Raw genomic sequence first — 19,653 nt, forward strand, 5'->3', positions numbered from 1 at the left:
CTTTGCACATAAAAACATAACGTGATACAATAAATGCATTTAAATTTATTGAAAGTTCTAACTGTCTCATGGAAAACGGCTGAAAGTACTTCTTAAATAAGCATTTGGTATGTGTATTTATAACAAGCGCTTCTATGATTATTAGAATACTTTAAGGTTTTTTGCCAAACACACTTATAAACGCTTTTAACTGTCAAAAAATTCTTTTTGTCATTTTTATAAGCATTCCTAAACAAACTAATGCCTCCTGTAAAAACACTTAAGTGAACACATATTCAGTATCACTTTGGAATAATGTCACACACTCAAAAGACATTTCTAATTATCTTTTCCAATCGCACATGAAAGTCATTGTGATTATTTGAATGCACTTTTAACATAACATGTTTAACATTGGTACATTGCCATGATGACATAATGTGCGAATAATACATGACATATATTATTTTGCCCCCACATGTTCTTACACTCTTAGCACGAAATATTATATACCAATAACACTAGACGTCACCATTAACCATGTCATACGAGTTCCTCTCTTTTCAATTAGCTTTGCCACAGTCCACAACCCACGACCCACAACCCGCCCGGAGAAGGCAGCCGTCAATCTGAGAGGGCAATTTCGTCTTTAAGACAAGTAGGCAGCCACTAGCCTCCATCCACTTTGCCTATAAATGGAGCCTTAAGGCCTAAGCTTACACTCCGTTTGGTAAGAGGACTACTCCTCCAAAGTTGAGAGCCAATCGATCCCTCGTTTTCGCAGCAATCAGAAAAACAATTAAACCCAAAAAAATCGGATAAAAAAAAGAAACCAGAAAACTATTTGATCGACAAACACCGCGAGCTGAATAAGTACCAGTGACAGTGAGAATTTGACTCAGAAAAAAACCCTAGGGTTTGTCGTCGTCGTCGCCATGGATATCCGGTTTCCCTTCTCGCCAGCGGAGGTGGCGAAGGTGAAATGCGTGCAGTTCGGAATTCTCAGCCCCGACGAAATCGTAACTTTCCACTCCCTCTTTGTTCGAAAGCTGTTTACTGAGTTTGTTCGATTTGGTAGTGATTGGATGATGCTAGGGTTCGATGAGTGCTGTATTATGGTGAATTGGAGTGCTCTGAAACAATCTGTTGTGTTTTGTTGCAGAGGCAAATGTCTGTGGTGGAGATTGAGCACAGTGAGACTATGTTGGGAGGCAAGCCGAAGACGGCTGGTTTGAGTGATCCTCGGCTCGGTACAATTGACCGGAAGTTGAAATGTGAGACTTGTACAGCCAACATGGCTGAGTGCCCCGGCCATTTTGGGCACCTAGAGCTTGCGAAACCAATGTTTCACATCGGTTTCATAAAGACTGTGTTATCTGTAATGCGATGCGTTTGCTTCAATTGCTCGAAAATTCTAGTTGATGAGGTACTTATAGTTATTGCCCTTAAACTTTCCAGTAGAATAGTTTTCTAATCCACATGATTGAGTTTCAGTTACTGCTTTCTTAATGTTGACTAACATTATAGTTGATAAGCTTGTTAGTCTTGTAAGATAGGTTGAAGGTCATTTGGATGTCCCTAGCTTGTTGTATACCTCGTTGTAAACTTATTGGGTTATGTTTTGGGGTAGCTTGAAATGCATAAAATGAGTCTGTTGCCTCAGGAACCCAAAAGCGTCAATTTTGTTTTAAATCCTTTATACTCAAGTATGCAGACAATTGTTAACCTCGACAAATTTTGTGTGACTTCATTTTGCAGGACGACCACAAGTTTAAGCAAGCTATGAGAATAAAAAATCCGAAAAACAGGCTGAAAAAGATTTTGGATGCCTGCAAAAACAAATCCAAATGTGAAGGTGGTGATGAAATTGATGTCCAAGGCCAAGATACTGAAGAGCCTGTAAAGAAAAGTCGGGGTGGCTGTGGTGCTCAGCAGCCCAAGCTCTCTATTGAGGGTATGAAAATGAATGCAGAGTACAAAGCCCAAAGGAAGAAAAATGATGACCAGGAACAGCTTCCTGAACCTGTGGAAAGGAAACAGACCCTTACTGCGGAAAGGGTTGGTGTACTTTATTTAGACAGATTTTCCTTCAATCAGACCAACTTCTCATGATAGTGATACTAAAACATTGTTAAATTTGTTTTAGGTTCTTAGTGTTTTAAAGAGAATAAGTGATGAAGACTCCCAAATATTGGGGTTGAACCCAAAGTATGCTCGGCCAGATTGGATGATTCTACAAGTTCTGCCCATTCCTCCACAACCTGTGAGACCCTCTGTAATGATGGACACCTCATCCAGGAGTGAGGTAAACTTCTTTCATGCTGTGTTTCTTCCTTTCTCTCCAGAGAACAGGTGGCAAGCTGATAATTTTAATAGCTAAAAGGAAAGTCTAGTATTTATCATTGTTGGTGATAAGTTGATAACTGGCTTCATGTATTTTCTGAGTTCAGGATGATTTGACGCATCAATTGGCGATGATTATTCGTCATAATGACAATCTGAGGCGGCAGGAACGAAACGGTTCTCCTGCTCATATCATTTCAGAGTTTGCACAACTTCTGCAATTCCACATTGCCACTTATTTTGACAATGAGTTGCCAGGACTACCAAGGGTATGCATACATGGAAACATATTTCTGCATAGTAGCTATATGCTTTTATGTTGTGTCTTTCTTTTTTTGTGGACATAAATTTATGTTAAGCAGTAGAACTTCATTTCATGCATACTCTGAAAATTTTCCACACTGAACAGGCTACGCAGAGATCAGGGAGGCCTATTAAATCAATTTGTAGTAGACTAAAGGCAAAGGAAGGGCGTATAAGAGGCAACTTAATGGGGAAACGTGTTGACTTTTCAGCACGAACAGTGATTACTCCCGATCCAAACATAAACATTGATCAATTAGGAGTTCCATGGAGCATTGCTTTGAATCTCACATACCCTGAGACTGTGACTCCATATAATATTGAAAGGTAAACTTTATTTTATTTTTTTTGCAATTTTCCGATCTTGTTCTTTTTTACAGTTTTTCATCTTCCCTAGTTTATTCTATTTCTACTGATGGAATATCATTCAATAACAAACAGGTTGAAGGAGCTTGTTGAGTATGGCCCCCATCCTCCGCCTGGTAAAACTGGTGCGAAGTATATAATAAGGGATGATGGGCAAAGGCTTGATCTTCGTTATTTGAAGAAAAGCAGTGATCATCATTTGGAGCTTGGATACAAGGCATTGCTATTTCATTCTGATAAGTTTTGATTTGGATCTTTTCTGTTTGAGAGTAAATTTTGAACTTGTACTATTGTGGCTTCAGGTGGAACGTCATTTGAACGATGGAGACTTCATCCTCTTCAATCGACAACCTAGTCTCCATAAAATGTCTATCATGGGCCACAGAATCAAGATCATGCCGTACTCAACATTTCGATTGAATTTGTCTGTGACGTCGCCGTATAATGCTGACTTTGACGGGGATGAAATGAACATGCATGTGCCCCAGTCCTTTGAAACCAGGGCTGAAGTATTGGAGCTCATGATGGTGCCAAAATGCATCGTCTCACCTCAGTCAAATCGACCTGTCATGGGAATTGTGCAGGACACACTTTTAGGTTGTCGTAAGATCACTAAGAGGGACACCTTCATAGAGAAGGTAACTGATTCACCCCTATTTTACCTCTTGAATACCATGTTTTGTTAATATTCTCTTTTCACGCAAAAGGAGCCTTACCCTCACTAATTCTTTTCAGGATGTTTTCATGAATATCTTGATGTGGTGGGAGGATTTTGATGGAAAAGTTCCTGCTCCTGCAATTTTGAAGCCCCGGCCACTTTGGACTGGAAAACAGGTGTTCAATCTTATAATACCAAAACAAATAAATCTCCAAAGAACTTCTGCATGGCACTCGGAATCAGAGAGTGGGAACATAACTCCAGGGGATACTCTTGTTAGAATAGAAAAGGGTGAATTGCTTTCTGGAACTCTCTGCAAGAAGGCCCTTGGGACTTCTACAGGAAGTCTTATTCATGTTATATGGTATGATTTTCTCTATTCAGTTCACTCTATTAAGTTAAGAAATGCATTTGTGTGTATGATCTTGGTGAAGTTCATACTCGGAGTTTATGATGCACCATACAATAGGATGTTTGCTTCCATCTGAGTATCAAACGTATAATTTGACCAAAAGAGAAGTTGTATCCATTGAAACTTCTTGTTGGGCAGGGAAGAGGTTGGTCCAGATGCAGCCCGCAAGTTTCTGGGTCATACCCAATGGCTTGTGAATTACTGGCTGCTGCAGAATGCTTTTAGCATTGGAATTGGAGATACGATTGCTGATGCAGCCACAATGGAGAAAATCAATGAAACAATTTCCAAGGCGAAAAATGAGGTGAAAGATCTTATAAGTAAAGCCCAATCTAAGCAGCTGGAGGCTGAACCTGGACGAACCATGATGGATTCGTTTGAAAACAAAGTGAACCAGGTTTGCTACTTGGCTTTTTGCCTGCAATTATTCTTTTTTGCCTGCGTATTGTTGAGTAATAATGTATGTGATTTTTCCAGGTGTTGAATAGGGCTCGTGATGATGCTGGAAGTAGTGCTCAAAAGAGTTTAGATGAGAGCAACAATCTTAAGGCCATGGTTACAGCAGGGTCCAAAGGGAGTTTTATCAACATATCACAGATGACTGCTTGTGTGGGACAGCAGAACGTTGAGGGTAAGCGAATCCCGTACGGGTTCATAGACCGGACGTTGCCCCACTTTACTAAAGATGATTATGGACCAGAAAGTCGTGGATTTGTAGAGAATTCATACCTGCGTGGACTAACTCCACAGGAGTTCTTTTTTCATGCTATGGGTGGTAGGGAAGGTCTTATAGATACTGCTGTTAAGACATCTGAGACTGGGTACATCCAAAGGAGACTGGTGAAGGCTATGGAGGATATTATGGTGAAATATGATGGCACAGTACGTAATTCTTTGGGTGATGTCATTCAGTTTCTATATGGGGAAGATGGGATGGATGCTGTTTGGATAGAATCACAAAAGCTGGATTCTTTGAAAATGAAGAAAACAGAATTTGATAAGACTTTTACTTATGAGTTGGATGATGAATATTGGAATCCCGACTACATGTTGCACGAACATGTTGAGGATCTCAAAACGATTAGAGAGTTCCGTAATGTGTTTGATGCAGAAGTTCAGAAACTTGAAACAGATAGATTACAACTTGGAACAGAGATTGCAGTCACAGGTGATAATTCTTGGCCACTGCCTGTTAACTTGAAGAGGCTTATTTGGAATGCACAAAAAACCTTTAAGATTGACTTCCGAAGGACTTCTGATATGCACCCGATGGAAATTGTGGAAGCTATTGATAAGCTGCAGGAGAGACTGAAAGTTGTTCCTGGTGATGACTTGTTGAGTGTCGAAGCGCAGAAGAATGCAACATTGTTTTTCAACATTTTACTTCGCAGCACTTTCGCAAGCAAACGGGTGTTGGATGAGTACAGGCTTACTCGTGAAGCATTTGAGTGGGTTATTGGGGAGATAGAATCACGCTTCCTGCAATCGCTTGTAGCACCTGGGGAAATGATTGGCTGCGTTGCTGCACAGTCTATTGGAGAACCTGCCACTCAGATGACACTGAATACTTTCCACTACGCAGGTGTGAGTGCAAAGAATGTTACCCTAGGTGTCCCCAGGTTGAGGGAAATTATTAATGTAGCCAAGAGAATCAAAACGCCATCCCTGTCTGTCTACTTAAAGCCTGAAGCTAATAAAACGAAGGAGAGGGCGAAGAATGTGCAGTGTGCTTTGGAATACACCACTTTGCGAAGTGTAACTCAAGCTACAGAAGTGTGGTACGATCCAGAACCCACAAGCACAATAATTGATGAGGATATTGATTTTGTGAGAGCTTACTATGAAATGCCAGATGAAGAAGTTAATCCTGATAAAATTTCACCTTGGTTGCTTCGCATCGAGTTGAATCGTGAAATGATGGTGGATAAGAAGTTGAGCATGGCTGACATTGCTGAGAAGATTAACCTTGAATTTGATGATGATTTAACTTGTATCTTCAATGATGACAATGCAGAAAAATTGATCCTTCGTATCCGTATCATGAATGCTGAAGCTCCAAAAGGGGAGATGGTTGATGAATCTGCTGAAGATGATGTTTTTCTGAAGAAGATTGAGAGTAACATGCTGACAGAGATGGCTCTTCGTGGTATCCCAGATATTAACAAGGTGTTCATTAAACATGGTAAAGTTAACAAGTTCGATCCAAATGAAGGGTTTAAAGCAGAGCAAGAGTGGATGCTGGATACGGAAGGGGTTAATCTCTTGGCTGTTCTGTGCCATGATGATGTTGATGCTAGGCGCACAACTAGTAATCATTTGATTGAAATTCTGGAAATTCTCGGAATTGAGGCAGTTCGTCGGTCATTGTTGGATGAGTTGAGGGTTGTTATTTCGTTTGATGGGTCCTATGTTAATTATAGGCATCTCGCTATCCTTTGTGACACGATGACGTACCGTGGGCACTTAATGGCAATAACCCGTCATGGCATTAATAGAAATGACACTGGTCCTATGATGAGGTGCTCCTTTGAAGAGACTGTTGATATTCTTCTTGATGCTGCAGTGTTCGCAGAGACGGATTATTTAAGAGGCGTGACAGAAAATATAATGTTAGGGCAACTTGCACCAATTGGGACGGGAGATTGTGCCCTGTATCTCAATGATGAGATGCTGAAGAACGCCATCGAACTCCAGCTGCCCAGTTACATGGATGGTCTTGATTTTGGTATGACACCGTCCCGTTCTCCAGTGTCAGGAACACCATATCACGAGGGCATGATGTCCCCTAATTATTTGCTGAGCCCAAATCTTCGGCTGTCACCAATTTCGGATGCTCAGTTTTCTCCTTATGTTGGAGGAATGGCATTCTCTCCTACTTCCTCTCCAGGCTACAGCCCATCATCCCCTGGATACAGCCCTTCCTCCCCTGGATACAGCCCCACTTCTCCTGGCTACAGTCCCACCTCTCCAGGGTATAGCCCCACTTCTCCTGGGTACAGTCCCACCTCTCCGACATATAGTCCTAGTTCTCCCGGCTATAGTCCCACCAGTCCAGCTTACTCTCCTACAAGTCCATCATACTCGCCAACCTCTCCCAGCTACAGCCCCACCTCTCCAAGCTACAGCCCCACCTCACCAAGCTACAGCCCTACTTCCCCTGCTTACAGCCCCACTTCCCCTGCTTACAGCCCCACTTCCCCCGCATATAGCCCTACTTCGCCATCTTACAGTCCCACGTCTCCTTCCTACAGCCCAACTTCGCCATCCTACAGCCCAACTTCACCTTCCTACAGCCCAACTTCTCCTTCCTACAGTCCCACATCTCCATCCTACAGCCCTACCTCGCCAGCCTATAGCCCAACTTCTCCTGGTTACAGCCCAACCTCGCCTAGTTATAGTCCAACCTCGCCCAGTTACAGCCCTACATCTCCAAGCTATAATCCTCAGTCTGCCAAGTACAGCCCATCATCAGCCTACTCTCCAAGCAGTCCAAGATTGTCACCATCTAGTCCATACAGTCCTACCTCTCCGAACTACAGGTGAGCTATCTTTTGAACTGCACTTATGGTATTAGAATTGCTGTATGTGGGCTGATGAGTAGGATTATTACTCACAGTTGATTAGTCTCCAGTTTCTAATTCTCTGTTTTGCTGCCTCTGTCTTTTCCAATTGTTGTAATTATTATGTTGAGGAAATCTCATGTAGTCTACCAATTATATTTTCTTATCTTTTGCAGCCCAACCTCACCATCATATTCCCCTACTTCTCCATCTTACTCTCCCTCAAGCCCCACATACAGTCCCGGCAGGTGAACTTACTTTCTTTGGTCACCTCTCGACTGCATAGTTCTATATTTCCTGTCCAGTTTAGTTTTTTGGGACTCTACTTGGTTTTTACTGATGTGCAAGTTTGTTGAATTTTTTTTTTCTTTTTCTAATATTTATTCTTGTTCAGCCCATTGACTTCTGGAGTGAGCCTAGACTATAGCTCGAGTTCCCCTCAGTATAGGTAAACTGTGAAACAATCTTTGTTTTTCTCCGAATATTTCTATTTTGATCGCCATTGCACTAAATGTGCCATAATGCTTGTGAATTTTCCTCACTTTTATTTCTATGCAGTCCAAGTGCTGGATACTCACCCAGTCAACCTGGTTACTCGCCATCATCTGCCAGCCAGTAGATGATGTGGAGGTATATTATTTGAATCCTTCATCTTGTGGGTGTCTATTTATTCAAATGGAGATTTTAGTTTCTTTTTCAAACCTTTATCTTTGGGTTATCAGGGTTAATTTCATTCCACCAGTTATTTGCATTTCCACGTCTCTTGAACATCAGTGCCTCCTTAAGCTTTTGACTCGAGCACTCGTATTCTTATATCTCATTCATTTATATGCATAAAGTTTTATTTATACTTACATGGTACAGTTTTTTAGTTAAACTTTGTTTTCATTTCAGAAAAAGGAAATTGCATGTATTTGTGGTTAGAGAGACGGAAGCATGTAAGCAAGTTGATATTCAATCCGGCCATGGAAAATGAAAGGGTGTTTTGGTTGGATGAAAATTTCAGAATAGGGTCCCAAATGCATGCCAGTAGCTAGAGAATGAAAATGATTTAAAATGATACTTCATCGGCTTTTATTCATGGTTCTTTCGTATAAGTCTACAGCTCTCCTGTTACCATCGGAAAACATGGACTAATTGGAACTGAGAAGCCGTGTTCAAGTTGGCCGCTTCGCTGGGGGATGTAAGCTTGCCGTACATATTACAATCCCGTCAATAGTCGAGGATATGCCCAGGACTAGTTTTTACTATTAATCAGTTCAGATATCCAGGGAGAAATGTGTAACTGTGTTTTCGGTGCCCTAGAACTTGGCATCAGTAGAATATTTTCCTCTCGCGATGTGTTGTAAGTGTCGAAAGTTTACGTTCTAGTCGGATAGCTTCCTCTCTTCATCAGTGTGAGGATGACGAGTGTATTGAGAAGTCTGGTTTTGAACTTATAACCAATTTGTAGATTTATAAAATTGCCTACGTCGCTATCATGTACTGTTTTGAACTTATAATCAAGTTCAACCCTTCTCGTTAACTGTTTAACGATATTTTTGTTCTTCTGATACAACGATATTCTACTGTAAATGAAGAGATGTTACTCTTTAACCGTTTAATGCTCATTACATGGCCTTCACTCACAAGCTTACACAATCCAATGAACGTTGTCAAAGGCTTTACAACTTGAGTGTCCACAAAGATACGTTGTCATACCGTAGTGTCGTTTTTTATGCGATCCCGAAATTATGCTTCCGTTCACGGAAATTCGAGGGCCTAATTAGATGAGCGAATTGATGAAAAGAAAGTTTTTACTCAAGAGGTTACGCACAAAGCTCACAAAATGCTATTGGTTTAATTTATGTCTTGCTTTTCTACAAGAAATATTTTCAAATGGCTATGAAGAGAGATTGAATTTGGATGGAAGATGACATACATATTACTCTAGTTAACTGACATAACTAATATAGAATGAACAGTAAAATTATTGTGATTCCTAGGTTCTCCTAGGCCCATTTAGCTAGAATGGTAATAGAATAGTAATTGCTCATTACTGGGTATTAGATTGATGACTCTACGTTCGCATGTAAAAACGATGGATATTGATCATATGTTTTGGTTTTGATTCTCTCTTCTGTTGGAATTAAATTCAAGTACACATTCACGAATGAAGGAGTGAACCAGCAAGAATTGCTCATAATCTCTGACGAAACTACTAACTGACCCTTTAAAATAAAAAAGTCATAAAATATGTTTCAAAATATTTGCTCTTGATCCTAAGTCATAAACAAAAGATTTTGACTTGTGGATGTAAACCTCCTATCTGAAATACTGAAAAATAACAAAATTAAAAATCACATGCGACTTTGGAGATTGCACTGCTGTTTGCCACGTGGAGGATGCATTGTTAATCCAAATTTTTTATTTTTGCCGGCAAAAACCCTTGGCTTTTCCATCGCACAAGCTGATATTGTGAAGAGGTCAACATTCTCATTCCCATTCCGACTCCCCCAAAGCCCCTAAAGGCATTTCTGCGTATATAAATTTATATATACAAGCATACACACATATATATACTGTATATGAATATATAAGTAGACAAGATTCACAACAATTAAGTCGATGGAGAAACCATTAAAACGAATGGGAAGCAAGATTTTAACGTTTCTATCAAGAGCTGCACAGCCGGCCGTGATCATGTTCCACAGCCCACCTCCGAGCCCTAGAAAAGCAGCCGGTCCGATGATACGGATATTTCCTCCTGAATCCAGAAGGAAAACCAGGAGTGGAATTACCTTTGCTTCCAAAGAACCCACCTCCCCAAAGGTCTCCTGCATGGGGCAAGTCCATGGCAAGAAGAAGAGCAAAAGCAAATCAAATAGTACTGGTTCTGCTCCAGTTTCATGTATTCCTAAAGAGGTGAAGAACAAGCCGGCTAGGGTTTCGAGCAAGGTTCCGAAAGAAGTAGCCCTCCCGGAAGAAGGAAATGAAAATAGGAACCGTGATGAAGCTCCAGAAAGGGTGCCTTCTTTGGGTCAGATGAAGAGGTTTGCCAGTGGTCGTAGCACGTTGGCGGATTGATTTGTGACTGGAGGTTCGTGATGATCAGAAGAATGACGTGACACATGAGGTAAGGGGAGAAGAAGATGAAGATCATAGGGATGTGAAGAAGGAAGCTGTTGCTTTGAGGAAATGGAGGACCTTTTCTTCTCACCCTTTGCCTCTTCAATCGTAAAACACATATGCACGAATCAATCATTGTTTATATTTTGAAACTTAGGTTTCGAAATAGAAATTAAATATCTGTGGATTTAATTCAGGTTTATGTAAATATTAATTGTTCTACCATGATTTCATGACTATTGATATTTTTAACTAGAATGCTTCTTTTTGCTTGAGAACCAAACAACTGCCACTTCCTTTAAGTTTAATTACATGTTTTATTTGGTCAAATAGAACTGCTTGATACTTGGATGAGTTGAATTTGAGAACGTTTTGGAAGTGCTAATTAGAGATACACTTATGTTTATAAGCGTTCTTATAGAAAGCGGTTTTATAATTAAAAGTAAGTTAAACTTTCCATTTAAGAATTCATATGCTTTTGAAAGTGATTTTTAAAGAAGCAATTGAAAAGGCTAAAAAAACACTTTCAAGTGCTTTCATACCAAAAGCACTTTGGCATTTTCATGTCCAACATTTGTTAGCTGGCTTTTCATTACATGAACATTCTTTTTCGCTGGAGATTTGTATTTTGGGCGCTCTAGTAGGACTAGTTCGGTGGTTCATTTGGGCCCAAAATCGACCCATTCTGAAATATTTCAAGCCCACAATAATTAAACTTCATTCTTACAAAGATACCAAAATCATCCAAACCCTATGTTGCAGTCCCTTTGGCACTATCTATCTGCAAGCCGTCCTTCACAATCAAGTGGGGTTTTCTCCATTTGGAAACTAAAATTTGGAAAACATGATGGAACCATTGATATTTAGGAAAGTAACTTCTACGACACGAGTATACAGTTATCGTGAAGTTTTCTTTCATTCATATCACATGTAAAATTGACACAAAACGCTACAGTACTGTGTTGTATAACTAACGCATGACAACACGGTGATAGCATACCAATATCATGGTCCATGAAAGTCTATGGATAATTTGACTTGGCACTTGGCGTATAGATAAATGTGGAAAGCTTGTGATAACGAGTGTGAGGCTGGGGACAACTTCCCAACCAGACTGATTGTGATTTGTGGGCCGGTAGGTTAAAGCTGTAAAGTAAAATAAGCAGTTTTTTTTCTGCTTTTGAATGGTGCTTTCACGTTTGGATTGGGGAAGTTGGATTAAGCACAAAAGTAATAAGCACCTAATCCACTTTCTGCTTCTGCTATTGGAGGGACAAGTTATTAAAATAGTGTATGTGACACTATTCCTATAGTTTGTGGACTGCATTCTGAATTTCTGACCACCTAGCTTGGAAGCTGCTAGGAGATGACACCCACAAATATGGCTCTCCTATGGAGAGAATCTACCATGCAATCGAGCGTGCATACTGTGTTTTATTATCTTCGTCACGTGATAATAAAATAAATTTAGAGGTGACTAATATAATAATGTACTCGCCAATTGACAAAAACACTAAATGATGATACGTTGCAAACTTAACAATCATTCTTAGTATAAAATTTTGAGTGTAACTGTTTCTTTATATTTTTTTTTCTCTACCTTTTTCATTTAAAATGAATCATGAAATGCTTAGAAATCTCCCCCCTCCTAATTTGCAAACATCTTACTTTGTGTGTAACACATAAAAACTATATAGATTCTATGCATTTAATAACATTATGAAAACATGTTGTTCCCAAAGCATCATAAACATTGGAGAATCCCATTTGGGAATTGATATCATTTATCATCGGAGATTTTCAATGATTTTGTGCTTAATTTTAAAATGGGTAGGTATTGATTGATGGTATAAGTAGTTGGATCCACAACTCACCCAAAATATGAAATGAACATGCTCAATTATTTTCATGGGTCTCACTCACACTCCATGCGTCCTACCCAATTATTGCACACCAAACACCCCAACTCATTTTTGGAATCCCCAATTCTTCTTCCCGTCAAAAGAAATTTCATCAATAACAGAATCAAACGAGAGAGCAATTAAAACCACAATAACTCTTTTTGAAAAAATGAGAAAGTGGTCATTTCTATAAATAGAGAAAAAAAAGAAAAAAAAAAAGAAAGATGAATTGACGCTGATCCCAAGATCATAGTCAAAGGATCGGCTGCTAGGTTTTTTCATTTAAGGATTGGAGTTTTTTCTTGAAGGTTTTTGTTATTGGTCTCTGATAGACTTTTGATTTGATTATTCAAATTAACTTCATTAGTGTGTACTATCACATAAAAAATAAAAATACGATCTTACTTTCAAATTCATAATCAAATCTCATAATCATAAATTTGATAAGTTATGAGATTAGTTGACGCAATTCTCAATGTTTATTGGGATCTCTTATGCTCAAATTCTCCAATACATTTACTTGCACCATCCTCATAACTAAATGGGAAATAATTTCGCTTACACATTTTAGAGCGTGTTTACTTAACACAAATGAAAAAAAAAAATCAAAAATTAAAAATCGGAGAAAGAAATGGAATCATAAGAACTAGTACGGATTTTAAGTAAATATTTGTACTTTTTTGGTTCATCATGTGTAAATAGACCGAGACAAGAGGAATGTCGAAACTACGGAAAAAAATTGACACCTCTCCCTCTCAAGATTCATGTCGTGTGCAAATTGCTCGAACTTTCCCGAAATATAAACCCAATTATTATTATTATTATTATTTTTTTTTTTTGGTAACGGACAGTAACTTCCTGGCCCCACTCACACTTTGTTTTCACGGGATTTTAAAAAGCCCCCAAATCCCTCCGAGGTGCCACGAGGTCCTCTGCAACTCCCACCTTCTCTGCCTATAGGCAACGCCAAACCCCCCATAAACCCAGCTTTTGTCACTATTCACACCACCGCAAACCCAGCAAATCTGGTTTACGAAATTACGGTTTTGTACACTGACCTCCGGAAATGGCCGAAAAGACGTCGGAGCGGGTGACCTACCTGCACGGCGACCTCGACCTCACAATCGTCGAAGCCTGCCACCTCCCCAACATGGACATAGTCTCCGAGCGCTTCCGCCGCTGCTTCACCGCCTGCGACACCATCAACATATCCTGCCACCGCTCCGCCGAAGACGACGGCCGAGACCGCAAGCCCCACGGACCCCACCGCAAGATCATAACCAGCGACCCCTACGTCACCGTTGTGGTCCCCCAGACCACCGTCGCCCGGACACGTGTCATTAAGAACTCCCAGAACCCGCAGTGGAAGGAGCATTTCTTTATCCCGCTGGCTCACCCCGTGACTAACCTCGAGTTTCAGGTCAAAGATAACGACGTCTTCGGCGCCGAGATCATCGGAACCGCCAAGATCCCAGCCGAGAAAATCGCCACCGGAGAGCCCATCTCCGGGTGGTTCCCGATTATCGGACCTTCCGGGAAGCCCCCGAAACCCGACTCGGCGATCCGGGTCGAATTGCAGTTCACGCCGTTCGAGAAAAACCCATTGTACAAACAAGGCATAGCGGGGGATCCGGAACACAAGGGCGTGCCGCACACGTATTTCCCGCTCCGAAAGGGAAGCTCCGTGCGATTGTACCAAGACGCGCACTGCCCGGAGGGGCTGCTGCCGGAGATTCAGTTGGACGGCGGGAAGGTGTATAAGCAGGAGAATACGTGGGAGGACATTTGCTATGCGATTTCGGAGGCGCACCACTTGATTTACATTGTGGGTTGGTCGGTGTTTCACAAGGTGCGGCTGATTCGGGAGCCGAGCCGGCCACTGCCGCGCGGCGGAAATTTGATGCTCGGCGATTTGCTGAAGTACAAGTCGGAGGAGGGCGTGAGGGTGTTGCTGTTGGTGTGGGACGATAAGACCTCGCACGACAAGTTCTGCTTCAAAACGGTGACATTTCTAAACCTGCATTGTCGTTTAGATGAAGTGTACTTGTTGTTAACCTAGTTTGAGGGGGATGGGTTGATGTAGAGTGGATTGTTTTCTGCCCTCTTGTACATTGTTGTCACCAATAGTGTTTCTTGTTGTCAATCCCCTTAATTCAAGAGATGTGTATCTAGTAGTTGTTTACTTTTGGTTGTTAGCTTTTAGGCTTAAATCGAGGAGGGATAGGGGGCTTGTTCCTTCTCTTCGATATACATATATTGGTTAGGTCTTGTAATCTTTTTCCTTACAATGAATATACAACTTGAAAACTCCAATAGTCTGGAAATTGGGTCATAACGTGAAAGCTGGATTGGATGCAGGCAGGAATGATGGCGACTCATGATGAAGAAACAAGGAAGTTTTTCAAGCATTCATCTGTAAATTGTGTTCTGGCAACTCGCTACGCTAGCAATAAGCTTAGCATTATAAAACAACAGGCAGGTTTCAGTTATGACATTTTGTAGTTTGGTATTGACACTTTTTTTTTTATCCCTTTTGCTTTTGCTCTTTTGTTTAATGCAATCTCCAAGTTATGGATATATCCCGAATACTGACCATTTGGGTACAATTGGCCAGAACCTTCTGTGTTTTGAGAATAACTCCTTCATTGCAATCCACTTATTGCTTTTATCGGAGATTTTGTTTTATTTCAGAATAGTTTACGGTTTACTAGACGTTATTTTCTACTGAGCTGATACATGTTGAATTTAACAAGCACTGTATGGGTTCGAACAGGTTGTTGGAACCCTCTTCACCCACCATCAAAAATGTGTTCTTGTGGACACACAGGCATATGGTAATAATCGGAAGATAACTGCGTTTTTAGGAGGTCTTGATCTCTGTGATGGTCGTTATGACACACCCGAGCACAGACTGTTTCATGATCTTAACACTGTATTTGAGGGTGATTTTCATCAACCTACTTTTCCTGTAAGTAATTGGTGATGGGGTTTTATTATCTGCATTGCTTCTAGGCTCTAGCATACTGTATCCCTTTTTCTTTTGTATATTATGCTGTAATTAGAATGATATATAATGAGACTGCTGTAATGCATATCTTTCCGCATGTTCATGGTGTATTCTTGTAATAGGCTGGAACCAAGGCTCCAAGACAACCATGGCATGACTTGCACTGTAGAATAGATGGGCCTGCTGCATATGATGTTCTTATAAACTTTGAGCAACGTTGGAGGAAAGCAACACAGTGGAAGGAGTTTGGACTATTACGTAAGAAGGTTTCACATTGGCATGATGATGCTTTGATAAAAATTGACCGCATCTCCTGGATACTAAGTCCTCCCCTATCTGTTTCAAAGGATGGTACAACTATTCCAGAAGACGACCCTTCCTTGTGGGTTAACCGTGAAGAAGATCCTGAAGATTGGCATGTTCAGGTGGAGTGCAACTTTCTTGCCCTCCTTTCTGTTGTTTTCTGTTTCTTTTAATAATTTTATTTTGGTGGGTATGCACACACACACATGATATTATTGTTTCTGTAGTAAAAAGGAGAATCAAGTTGGTAATTTCTTCCTTCTCTTGTAGATTTTCCGGTCCATTGACTCAGGATCACTGAAGGGATTTCCCAAAGCTGGCCGTGCTGCTGAGGCCCTGGTTTTTATTTGATTCCCCCTCTTGTTCCCCCTTCTTCTATCTGTCTTCCATTTTTATACTTTTAAATGTGCGGCCTAAATCTGATCATACCTCTTTATTGTAACTGCAGAATCTTATTTGCTCAAAGAACCTGGTAATAGATAAAAGCATTCAAACAGCATACATCCATGCAATCAGATCGGCCCAACATTTTATATATATCGAAAATCAGTATTTTCTTGGTTCATCATATGCGTGGCCAGATTATGAAAATGCAGGTGAGATGACAATGTTTAATGCTTGTTTTCTAGGAATTAATGTTTATATTTTGGGAGCAAAATTTTAGTTTTGTAAAACAGTACAGTAGCTTGTTATTTCATGTGTGCATAATTGCACTTGGAATTTATGGTTCAAGCATTTTGTACATGGGAAGCAGCTCAATTTGCTGTTATGTTATCCTTAATTGACTAGAAGTCTAGAAATATTGAAAGTTTGCATATGCATTTTGTTTCTTCGTCGTTGGGTTTACACAAATTTTAGCCTCAATTACCCTATATTTTTGCACCTGCCACCTAACCAGTAACTACGTCGCTTCATAATTCTTCTGTTTGCAAACATTTAAGTAAACATCGTTATTAATTGATAGTAGATATCTCCTTTCTTATGATTCAAATTTATCTGACTATTTTCTCTCATGGTGTGTACAGGAGCTGATAATCTTATCCCAATGGAGTTGGCATTAAAGATTGTTAGCAAAATTAAAGCTAATGAGAGATTTACAGTCTATGTCGTTTTACCTATGTGGCCTGAAGGTGATCCAAAAACTGCTGCAATGCAAGAAATTCTCTTCTGGCAGGTATGTGGTTATCTAATATATAAATATACGCGGAAATCACATGGTTGTTAAATAGGACCACGAAATTGGATATTATGATCTTCTAATGACTAGGAAAAATAGCGATGGACTTTTTGCTTCGACATCATTGATTCTCTTTGCTAGCAGCTTGACTAGACCTGAATCAACAGGAATTTGTTCATGGAAATTATTGGCTTAGCCTTAGAATTATTTGTTTGATGTTGCACATAATGTTGGTATCTAATCTTTAGATGTCTAGGATAAGGGGAATTGAGAAACTGCATAACAAATAAGAACCGAAAGGACACGTGAAAGTTTCTTTCTGACTTGTGTATATTTGCTTTTTGCAGAGCCAAACAATGCAAGCGATGTATAGTGTCATTGCACAGGCACTGAAATCGGCGCAGCTTCAGGACTCACATCCTCAAGATTACCTAAGTTTCTATTGCCTGGGTAAACGGGAAATACCTCCTGAGGATATGGCAAATGACAATGCATCTTCGGTAATTATTTGAAAACAATTGTCATCTGCACCACTCTAACAGTCGAACTCATTGAGTTCTAACTTCTTTGGTTGACCTAAGTTAAATTGTAGGCCCTTGATCCCTATGGCTAATAACAAAAAAAAAAAAAAAAAAAAAAAAAAAGGCAAAATGGTTTGTTTATTGGGTTCGACGGTTATTATCAAGATCTGTCACATGTATACTATATTTTGGAGTGGATAAGATATCTGCTTTAATTTATTATCAGTGGGAAACTCTTCAGATGTTGGTCTTCATAATTTATTTTCTTTCAGGTTTCCGATTCATTTAAATATAAGCGGTTCATGATTTATGTTCATGCCAAGGGTATGGTAGTAGATGACGAGTATGTATTACTGGGATCTGCCAATATCAACCAAAGATCAATGGCTGGTACAAAAGACACTGAGATAGCCATGGGTGCGTATCAACCCCATCACACTTGGGCTGCGAGGAAGAAACATCCGTTTGGTCAGGTCTGTAGCTTGCTGTACTTCTCTCTTGCTTTTCGCAACTTATAATGGCCCTCTACCTTTAGCGTCCATGAGACTTTATTAGCACTAGCTGTCGTAATTGTTCTTGTCTTGGACCCTTGGTTTAGCGTAGCAGTTCCTTCTTGCCCCTTTATTCCATTATCTTCAAAGAACAAGTTAAAGTGCATTTTAAGCTAATTATCCCACAAGTTTAGAATTTGTTGACAACATCAGAAATGTCCCTTCCTTCATCTTCTGTCTCAAAATATTTTGATGGTATATAACGGAAGGAGATAGTGAAAGACATGCTTTGATGAGACCTCCAATCTTCCGTTTATGCAGATATATGGATATCGAAGGTCGCTTTGGGCCGAGCACCTTGGTATTTTGGATCCATGCTTCCAAGAGCCTGAGAGTTTGGAATGTATGAGGAAAGTAAATGCGATTGCGGACGAAAACTGGAAGAGGTTCACAACACCAGAATTTACACTACTGCAGGGTCATCTTCTGAAGTATCCTATCCAGGTAGATGTTGATGGGAAGGTCGGCCCCCTGCCGGGACATGAAAACTTCCCTGATGTTGGTGGTAAAGTACTTGGAGCTCATTCCGCCGCAGTTCCTGATATGCTCACAACATAATCTCTCGACATTCTTATGTTCAAACGTGATTTGTGCAATCAATTTGAGGCGAGACATTGCTTAGTGTTCAAGTTACCAGATCAAAATAGTGGGCGTTGTTTGTTGTTTATTCAATTTTGTAAAATTGTGAGGTGAAATGATGTCACTTTGTGAATTTGTATCAAATGAAGCAGCAGTCCTTTTTTTTTTTTTTTTTTTTTTTTCAATTTATTGTATGTATAAGGAATTTCGACAATGTGAATAGTGAAGTAGCAGTAATCTTTTTCTTTTTCTGTAAAAACTATTAATCTACCCACTTCTTAAGAAATTTTTTTATTTTTATATAAGCGATGTTTTAGACTAATTCATGTAACTACGAAAGCAAACTGACTCATCTAAACCATTATGTTTGTCTTTAATTCTTGGATAAATACAATTTACACCCTTAAATTTGGGTGTAATTGCAAATCATACCTTTTTTTTTTTTTAACAAATGATATTATCTACAATAAGGGAAATGGAGTATGCTTAATGTGGTTCAAATTCACCTTTGGCGAGAATCGAACCTAAGATCTCTCACTTACAAGTGAAGAGGAATATTACTAGACCGTAGTACTAAGTGGCAATCGTACCTCATCTTTAAAACAATGTAATGTCATACACAAACTTACAAATATATTTCAATGTCATACATCTGTTAATTAATCTATTTATTTAATCGTTAACTGATAACTTGACGCCGTATGAAAAGAATTAAAGAAAAATTAAGAAATAAATAAACTTATCAAAGAAAATAAACTTTGTTTATTTTTTGTTAATTATTCTAACATTTTCCATGTGGCACATTTTTTCCATCGACATCAATGTAAATTCATAAATTTATGTATAACATTGTAATTGCACTAAAATTTAAGAGTGTCAACTGGA

The 19,653-nt window shown here is 39.7% G+C and overlaps 3 protein-coding genes across 3 annotated transcripts; all 3 read left to right on the forward strand.

Annotated features, from left to right (window-relative positions):
- Window positions 1-703: 703 nt before the first annotated feature.
- On the forward strand, window positions 704-9,102 carry LOC137734295 (DNA-directed RNA polymerase II subunit RPB1). The gene is made up of 15 exons (XM_068473586.2): window positions 704-998; window positions 1,142-1,405; window positions 1,738-2,037; window positions 2,126-2,284; window positions 2,430-2,591; window positions 2,732-2,952; window positions 3,067-3,208; window positions 3,294-3,629; window positions 3,727-4,013; window positions 4,200-4,458; window positions 4,539-7,600; window positions 7,798-7,869; window positions 8,016-8,069; window positions 8,180-8,251; window positions 8,727-9,102. The coding sequence occupies exons 1-14, from the start codon at window positions 915-917 to the stop codon at window positions 8,238-8,240; spliced, it is 5,463 nt and encodes a 1,820-aa protein (XP_068329687.1). The 5' UTR covers window positions 704-914; the 3' UTR covers window positions 8,241-8,251; window positions 8,727-9,102.
- A 1,126-nt stretch (window positions 9,103-10,228) lies between these two features.
- LOC137710729 (uncharacterized protein At1g76070-like) lies at window positions 10,229-10,687 on the forward strand. The gene has a single exon (XM_068449878.2). The coding sequence runs from the start codon at window positions 10,229-10,231 to the stop codon at window positions 10,685-10,687; it is 459 nt and encodes a 152-aa protein (XP_068305979.2).
- A 2,862-nt stretch (window positions 10,688-13,549) lies between these two features.
- On the forward strand, window positions 13,550-19,027 carry LOC137719170 (phospholipase D delta-like). The gene is made up of 10 exons (XM_068458404.2): window positions 13,550-14,632; window positions 14,989-15,105; window positions 15,404-15,598; window positions 15,760-16,062; window positions 16,211-16,279; window positions 16,389-16,536; window positions 16,966-17,114; window positions 17,465-17,617; window positions 17,911-18,111; window positions 18,451-19,027. Exons 1-10 carry the CDS (start codon window positions 13,697-13,699, stop codon window positions 18,745-18,747), a joined length of 2,568 nt encoding a protein of 855 aa, XP_068314505.2. The 5' UTR covers window positions 13,550-13,696; the 3' UTR covers window positions 18,748-19,027.
- The last annotated feature ends 626 nt before the right edge of the window (window positions 19,028-19,653 follow it).

Source organism: Pyrus communis, chromosome 15 (assembly GCF_041283825.1).
Source record: "Pyrus communis isolate YQ-2024b chromosome 15, ASM4128382v1, whole genome shotgun sequence".
Taxonomy (NCBI): Eukaryota; Viridiplantae; Streptophyta; class Magnoliopsida; order Rosales; family Rosaceae; genus Pyrus; species Pyrus communis.